This window comes from Plutella xylostella, chromosome 11 (genome assembly GCF_932276165.1).
Source record: "Plutella xylostella chromosome 11, ilPluXylo3.1, whole genome shotgun sequence".
NCBI classification, from domain to species: Eukaryota; Metazoa; Arthropoda; class Insecta; order Lepidoptera; family Plutellidae; genus Plutella; species Plutella xylostella.
In genome coordinates this window covers 425,001-434,138 of record NC_063991.1, presented here as the reverse complement: position 1 = coordinate 434,138, position 9,138 = coordinate 425,001, and the positions used below count along the sequence as shown (strand labels likewise).

At 36.2% G+C, this 9,138-nt stretch overlaps 1 protein-coding gene across 1 annotated transcript; it reads right to left on the bottom strand.

Moving 5' to 3' along the window:
- Positions 1 to 2,720: 2,720 nt before the first annotated feature.
- LOC105380647 (zinc finger protein 568) lies at positions 2,721 to 5,472 on the bottom strand. The gene is made up of 2 exons (XM_038116656.2): positions 5,067 to 5,472; positions 2,721 to 4,468 (listed from the first exon to the last, which is right to left on the bottom strand). Exons 1-2 carry the CDS (start codon positions 5,324 to 5,326, stop codon positions 3,829 to 3,831), a joined length of 900 nt encoding a protein of 299 aa, XP_037972584.2. The 5' UTR covers positions 5,327 to 5,472; the 3' UTR covers positions 2,721 to 3,828.
- Between the last annotated feature and the right edge of the window lie 3,666 nt (positions 5,473 to 9,138).

Genomic DNA, 9,138 nt, shown 5'->3' with positions numbered 1-9,138 from the left:
AGTGAACGGTTTTTGAGATATCAGCTCTCAAAGTCGTAAAAAGTATGTCCCCCCCCCTCTATTTTTATAACTACGGGGTATAAAATTCTAAAAAAAATAGAGGTGATGCATGCTAATTAACTCTTTCAACGATTTTTGGTTTGATCAAAGTATCTCTTATAGTTTTTGAGATAGGTTGATTTAACTGTAATTTTGGTTATTATATTTGCTGCTACGGAACCCTTTGTGCGCGAGCCCGACTCGCACTTGGCCGGTTTTTTTGTTTTTTTTTTAACTATTATAAAGCGATGTAAACTATCGAATATAATATAAAAAAACACACGCATATTCCCTATTATCTCTCATGGCACGCGGGCCACGGAGAAAGGCCTGGCGGGCCGCAGGATGAGTATAGCTGGTCTAGACCCTGACAAAGAACAAAAAAAAAACTTTTTAAAGCGAAGCGAAGCTCGCGGGAATAGCTAGTATTATATAAAATCTTTGTAAATATTTATTAGAAACAAGTAGAGTAAACACACAACATGAAAACCCTGACTCCCAAACTAGGTAACCCTGTATGTATGTATAAATTCAAATAAAAAGACACTCAAAGATTATTTTTAATTTTTTTGCCAAGTTTGAATGAATGCATTTGTGAATATACTTACTCCTTTGTTTAGGAACCATCCGGTAGATTTTACCTTAAAGTTCTTTAAAATAGGTTTAGCTCCAATTTCACAATAGTCAGTTAGATCGTAACCAGGGTTGGTTCATCAATTATATGTCCACATAAAATTCTTGACAGATGTGTCGACTGGTTATGCTCTAATCCACTATGGTTAAATTGTCACCGAGGCCGGCAAATGTTTGTAAGTACACTAATTATGATTATATTTGTTGTAAACAATGAATTACTTATTTTTCCTGACATAAACCTACTTTCAGCGTAGGTACTATGGGTATTCAGCGACTGACAACAAATCTAACTAATCCTTTTTAGGTGGTACATTTTTTAAAACTAATACTTGATGTTGGTCTTTGATAAATAATAATACGAAATAGATGGAATTTGGAGTTGGGATGTTGAAGATGGGCGTTGCCCGGACGAAGGACAATTTAAGGCGATGGTATATGCTCCCAGCCAATGCCAGCACTCTATGCAGTTGCGGAAGCCTCCAGACTACGTCACATCTTTTAGAGTGTCCTAATGCCCCAAAGTGCAGTCAAGGAGACCTGATGAAGGCCAATGATCTCGCAATAAGAGTAGCAAAACACTGGAGGAAGTTAGCTTAGTGCATTCACACGATTGAAGAACAAGATGGAATTTCAGTGCAAAAGAAACTAACACTCCACTTCTACCATTAAGCTCTTATTTCGAATAAGTTTGGTTAGAAGATTTGTGACTTTATTCATTGGTACAATGGTTGTCATAAGGTTGAACTTAAAACGGTTTGACAATTAACAAAATGCGGTCAGTATTTCCCTTTGTTTATGTATGTGACATTACATCTGGTTCCTATATTATTTATCAAAGCTGGTGGTAGGTGGTACCTATAAAGAAAAACTGCTTTGATAAGGAACATAATTATATTTATTTTAATACTAACATACATACTTCTTATTTTCTTTGTCAGAAAGATAAAGGAAGCAAGGTGGCCTACAGTGTGAAAATTTATCAGTGTCCTCCCTTAAATCTATCCTATTGGTCAGTGTCAGGGTGTCCAAGATATGGAGCACTGAAAAATGACCACACTTTATAATATTTAGCCCCTGTTCCACAATGTCTGGTTAGTCGCTACCTGTCGGATAAAATACATGCTGTCACTCTCTGTCATTATTTTTTAGACAGTGACAGTATGTATTTTATCCGACAGGTAGCCACTAACCAGACATTGTGGAACAGGCCCTTAAACCGGTATCCTTCATGATAATGGTATTTACTTTGAAGTTAAGAGGCACTATAGGTAAAATTTAATATGATTTTAAACATTACACTAGTGGGAGATTTTCCATCATAGACTATAACCATAGACAAAAACCGATTATAGATGGCGCTAGTAAAACTTCATACTAAACAGCACGGTATTTTATTTATAGACGGCATGGAGAGTCGTCAGCCATTACAGAAACCAAATGGATGTGACTTCAACTATATGATGAGTATGAATATGCGATAACGATAACTACTAGGTACATGGCTGTAATATTGCTTTATGGTAGGACTGTAACATTTGTATCATTTAAGATATCTTCCGTTGCCTACGAAGAATGCAGCTCATAAAAACCGACAGGCCGGTGGCCATCTATCGGACGATTTTGGAACTTTTAAACTGTCAAGGAAAATCACTCATTAGATAAAATCGAACGCTGCCAGCGTATAGATTGCATGACAGCTCACATTCGTTAGTTTTGACGGTCGAATGGCGTAGTGGTTAGTGGCCCTGACTGCTATGCCGAAGGTCCCGGGTTCGATTCCCGGTTGGGGCAGATATTTGTTTAAAGACAAATATTTGTACTCGGGTCTTGGGTGTTGATATTTATATTTAGTATGTATCTTCTATCTATGTATTTGTGTAGATATATCAGCTGTCCGATACCCATAACACAGGCACTGCCTAGCTTGGGGTCGGATGGCCGTGTGTGAGATGTCCCCACATATTATTATTATTATTAGTTTTGTTTAGCCACAGTAGTTTTAGCATATAGTGTTCCAATGCATTTCACATAAATTAAAACAGCTATAAAAATATCCTACACTATTTATTTATTACCTATAAAAATATTACATTTAAATAAATACATTTTGTGTGATGAAAATTATATTGCAAATATTATTATGTTACAGAGTAGGTAAAATTATGTGATGATTGAATGATATATTAACCACATAAACTAACGAATTAGCTTGGACTTCAATGCTTTAAGTAATTAATTAATAACAGTAGGTTACAACCTAAATAAATTGTAATTAAATATGCACAGTAGGCGAAATAGATTGTAAATTACGATTAGATAATTCCATTGCAAGTACTTAAGTAAAAGAAAAATATAAATTACACTACGAAAACAAAGCGTCACTCAATTAATTAATACTAATTATGTACATAGAAAAGGGTATACTAAGCCGGAAGGGGGTGACTTAGGGGGTAATTCTGAACAATTTCGTGAATTTTCAAAACTCGTAGAACAAAAATTGTTCAGGATGAACCCCTGGGTCACCCCTTTTCGGCTTAGCATACTTACCCTTTTTGCAACATCATGTATATTCTTTTGGTCTTAGGGCGACTTGCACAAACATATTAAATCTATATTTAGTGTTAAATCTCGATTTAAGCCATAAATTTGTATGGATTGACGATTCTTAAATCGATATTTGACACTAAATCTAGATTTAATATGTTTGTGCAAGTGGCCTTTACTCACCACAAAAAAGTTAAGCTCAAGGTTCAACAGTGTTTGAACATCTGTTGAACTTGTGATTACCTGCGTCTAGTTTTTGTGATGAAGCTATTAAACTTTTTATCCACAACAGATTCTAGACATCTTTCTTCCATCCTACTCCTTAGGGTGAGGCCACACGACCGTAATGTTTTAAATTACGCTCTTGTGGCCTCCCCCTTCGTACACAGTCTGAGCGAAAGAACCTGATTCCTTTTTAGTGACGGCTACACGGGTTCGTTATCGACGTCGATAAACTCGTTAACTGCGCGGTCCACCAATCACAGAGCCGTATTTATGGCGAATCGCGATATGGTGACGTTAATCTATGACGATAACAAACCCGTGTAGCAATAGCTGAGGTTTTTTCGCTGCAATCTCTACTAAAACCAGTCCTTTTCCTCTATAACCTTAATGCCTGTGTATTTTACCAAAACTCTTCAATATTCTACTTCGAAAGTCTGTTGGCTTCTTAATCCTCTCTCTGACTGCATTCAGCTGTTCTGCGAGCTCCGCAGGTTCAACATTAACCCGCCGTCTCCGCCTCTTTCTAGTCTTATTGCAAACGTGTCTTATGTACAGATAGTGGCGTTTGAACGAACTATTGCAGTTGTTGCAGTGGTGACGCTGCACACTCAAATGCCTTTCCTCTATGTGCTTAGTGAGACACCGTTTGTTGAACCGCTTCTTGCAGAAATTGCATTCAACAGTCTCGTCCGCACTTGTAGGGTACAGATCGCTAAGATCAGTGACAGGGTTATTTGTATCGTGAACTTTGATGGCCGTGTTTGGACCGAGTTTTCGCATAACCAGGACGTTTTGCCCAGTTTTCTTCATTTCCATGACAGTGTTAGAGTTGAGGACTTTCTCGAACCACACTTGGTTGACTTTCTTCAGTTCGCAGGAGAGCGTCTTGGCTTCGAGGTTGTAGTGGGCGAGGCGGATGTGACGGACCAGTCTCCACTTCTGTTGGTATCGCTCTTCGCAGACGGTGCATGAGTAATACTTTTTCGTTTGCGCTACTTTCTTTTTGATCTTGCCTTCCTCTATACTGAAAAGAGAAACATGGACATTAACCAGTTGATTTTTTGTTTTTTTTGCTGCAATATTGCCACAATCAGATGCTAAATGTTAAATATTTACCAACCCTTCAATTTTTCTAAGAATTGGCCTGTAGTTAAGTATTGAAGGGTGTTGAAGAAAAATGTGGACGCCTTTGAAATATTAATAAATTATAAATAATAGGTTAAAACTAGGCTAAGAAATTAAAAATAAATGTTTTTTTTCACAAATCAAACTAATATTTATTAGTATTGTGGCTTAGATCTAGGTGTGTTTTTGTTTAATCAATATATCACACTTTTAAATTGAAATGAAATTGAACTTTTTCCTAAAGTAACAACAAAATATCTAAATCAGCAAAGAATTGCTTACTACTGCACATAACATGCAAGCAAATACAGATGTTCTGGTGCAAATTAAGCTGCGTACAGACAAAAGAACATCAACGAACGGGTTTTGTTGACCTTCGTTGCTGCAATCTGCCCTGTATTATGTATGATAAATATCCATAGTTGGGCATTCGTTGGCCGTTCGTTGGGCCGGTCTGTACGCAGCTTGACGCAAATTATAACAAATATGCAACTTACTTGGTATTACTATGCAAAAACTTGATATGCGACGCGAGGTTGCCATGGTTTTTGAACGAAATATTGCACCATTTACACTTCACATCGTACTGTTTCAAACACCTGGAGAAGTGCTTAGCGAGACTACACTTCTGCGCAAATCTTCTCATGCACGTATCACACAGGAAGTACTTGTTGAAACTGCTGGTTTCTTCGTAATAATCATCAGTATGTGGCTGGACTAGGAAGCCCTTCCGTCGCAGCACTAAAGGGTCAGCCATGGCGCTTGTGATGTGTTTTGTGATGCATTAGGATTTTATTAAGCTAATTGTGTGTGAATTGTTTCACATTGCACTAGAAATCGAATACGAAATTCGAAAATATGTTTTGTTGAATTTGTTGACAAATTGAGGGAGAGTGAGGTGGCTGTAGTGATGGGCAAATGATTTAAAATTAAGTAGTCCTTTAGTATCGATAAAATACAACTACCATAACCAAATTACATTTCTTAAGTGTGTTATCTAAGTGGCGGGCGCGAGACGACTAGCGTCTGCGCATTGATCAAGTTACCAAAAGGCATACAATGCAAAACGTGACTACAACATGTGTCGCTACATGGTGCGTGTACGCCTACAATGTATATTATTTGTTCCTCTTTCTCGCTTAAATAACCGAACGGGTCTTCATTATATTTGTTATGCAGGAAGTTTTTATTCCGTAATATATAGTGTTGGACTACTTAATGAAATACCAATGATAAATTTCAAAGTCGTTTATTTGATGTTCACAGCTCAAAGGTTCGAACAAGACTGCCAGCCGAACTCAGAACGCACCGTTTTTATACTAAAGCCGAGTGTAGGCAATTTATGTTCCGTTTGTGCGTTCTGAGTTTGCTGTTTAACATACAGCTTTTAATGTTAGTTTATTGAACAATTTAGGTGGAAATATATATAATTCATCTATTATATAACATTAATTATTACATAATTACCTAAAACATTACTAATGCCACTAAAATGCAATGAGCAATTGAATAAGTTAATCAATATTTGTAACAACATTGTCTCACAGACAGAAACATTGCTAACATTCGGCCGTCCTGAATATTTCACGTCTCGTGAAACAATATTGTACCAAAAAAATATTGTATGAAGTACACAATGATTCAATTTTTCTTACAATCTAGCCAATGACTATAAAACTAACCTATTTACATGTTTTCACTTTATTACATATTATAATCTTAACTAATAACAATCTTTATATGCATTGAAGCCCCTTACATGTCTTCAACACATCTCTTTAATTCAAATTTTGTATGCATTGAAGCCCCTTACATGTCTTCAACACATCTCTTTAATTCAAATTTTGTATGCATTGAAGCCCCTTACACGTCTTCAACACATCTCTTTAATTCAAATTTTGTATGCATTGAAGCCCCTTACATGTCTTCAATACATCTCTTTAATTCAAATTTTGTATGTATTGAATCCCCTTACATGTCCTCAATACATAGTATTAACAAGCATGATCTTTGTTTCATTTAAGCAACTTATCTACATTGTTCGTGTTACAGAATGAACTCATTCATCGTTGTCATCTTCACTAGATGAATCATTTATGCTGTCGTCCCTATTGAACACAAGCCAAGGATATATCTTATCTACAGCAAATACACTTTTAAATGGTCTGTTATTTTTGCGAGATAAGGGCGTGTCTTCAACTTCATATCTGTCGTTCCCTAATATTTTACAAATACGATACGGACCTCTCAATTTTGGAATAAGTTTTTTACTTTGACCAGTTGATGGAATTTCCCTTTCAATTCTTACAAGATCACCTACGTTATAATTGACAATTCTTCTTCCTCTATCATACCTTTCCTTCTGTTTTTGTTGATTATTATCTATATGTTGTGATATCTCATTTCTTATTTCGGTTCTATCTAATTCATCCTCAGACACAACTTCTAAACGCAAAAAGGAATCCGAAGTTCCATTCAAATTAGTTCCAAATAAAGCTTGTGAAGGAGTCTTCCCTATACCTTTATTGACCGTGTTATTAATACCCCATTGAACTTTAGGTATAAATTCATCCCATGATTTTTCAGATTTACCTTGAGTGCTTGTTGTCAAAGCTGATAAAACCGTTCTATTGTACCGTTCTATTTGTCCATTGGCTCTTGGAGTTGCAACGGCATTCAAAATATGCTTGATTCCTAATGGGCTTACAAAATCTTGAAACATGTTTGATGTGAAAGATGTTCCTCGATCTGAAATTAATCTTCTCGGAACTCCAAAGGTATGAAAGTAATTATTAAGAGCTTTGATTGAATGTAAAGATTTAGTGCTTTTTACTGGAACAATTATTAAAAACTTTGTAAACGCGTCAATTATCATTAGCAAGTGGGTGTTTGATTGTTTACTTTTAACAAAGGGCCCCAAATGATCAACGTGTACTGTATGAAATGGTTGAGGAACTTTTTCTATACAATGTAACTGGCCAGCTTTCTTTGTGGCAGGGGTTTTTGCGTGAGCACATTGTAAACACGACTCGACATCTTTTTTTACAAATCTTTTCATTTTCGGAAACCAATAAGATTCTTTAATTTTTCCGTATGTCTTATCAAGGCTAAAATGACCAATGTCATCGTGATTAGCTTTAACAACTTGCCACCTAACTCCTTTTGGTACCACCCATTTTTCGCCATGATCTGTTTTTCGGTATACAAGACCTCTTTTCAAATTAAAATTTCTGGTTATTTCGACCGCATTAGTATTTTGTTTATCCCTAAGAATATCAGCAATACGTCTGATCTCATTATCATTTTGCTGCACGGTTGCTACCCAATCTATGGCGACGCTGCGAACTTCTAGAGAATTACTACCACAATCAACTGGATTCCGGCTTAATGCGTCTACGTGTGACATGAATTTACCGGGTTTGTAACTTATTGAAAAGTCATATTCCTGCAAAATGTTCCACCATCGGGCAACTCTCGCAATAATATCACGTTTTTCGAAAGTGGATCGTAGTGAATTACAGTCTGTTACAATGGTGAAATGAATGCCCAATAAATATACTCTGAATCTTTGCAACGATGATACAACTGCTAATGTTTCGAGATCATAGGATGAAAAATGAGATTCTTCAGGAGAAGTCTGTTTACTATAATAAGCAACCGCTTTGAAGGGTGATGTTGTGTCTTTTCTTTGTAATAGAATACCAGCCAAACCAATTTTAGACGCATCAGTGTGCGTGAGAATTGGTCTTTTCATTAACTCGTTTTTCAGAGTTTCGAAAGCTATCTGTTGTTTATCTGTCCAACTAAAACTTGAATCCTTTCTCAACAATTGTGTAAGTGGCTTTGCAATTACTGAAAAACCATTAACAAATTTTCGAAAAAAACTTGCCAAACCCAAGAATTGTCTGACTCCGTGTTGATTGGTTGGAACTGGGAACTTTTCCACAGCTTGAATTTTTTTCGCACCGGGTTTAATTCCATTTTCGTCAACTTCAAAACCTAAATATTCTATAGATTGCATAAAAAAATTACATTTTTCGATATTTAACGTTAATCCCGCATTTTTAAACAATTCTAACGTGTCTTGCAGACTTTTAAATCCATCCTGAATTTCTTTGGATGGCACAATGATGTCGTCCATATAAGCAAACGCTTTTTTAAATCTAGAATTTCCTAATATTTTATTAATCGTTCGCTGAAAGACAGCAGGGGCATTTGAAAGTCCAAATGGCATCCTATTAAATTCATATTGCCCATCAGGCGTGATAAAAGCTGTTAAATGTTTTGAAGTCTCTAAAAGGGGGATCTGATAATATCCGGAAGCTAAGTCAAGAGTTGTGTAGTACTTAAATCCTGCAAGGTTATCTAACTGTCCGTCTATTCTCGGTAACGGATAATGTTCTTTAATAGTCTTTTTATTTAGAGCCCTAAAATCGATGCACAGACGATAACCACCAGTTTTTTTTTTTACTAATAATATAGGTGATGCATATTCGGAAGACGAAGGGCGGACTATTCCGGCGTTTTCTAATTCTTCAACCATATCACGTACTACTGTGCGTTCCGATA

What these genes read in the sequence shown, in the direction of transcription:
- LOC105380647 (XM_038116656.2), bottom strand. Translation starts at nt 5,326, where the DNA reads ATGGCTGACCCTTTAGTGCTGCGACGGAAGGGCTTCCTAGTCCAGCCA. An exon ending in TTTTTGCATAGTAATACCAA is followed by an intron (nt 4,469 to 5,066) that starts GTAAGTTGCATA and finishes TTCTCTTTTCAG; the next exon opens with TATAGAGGAAGGCAAGATCA.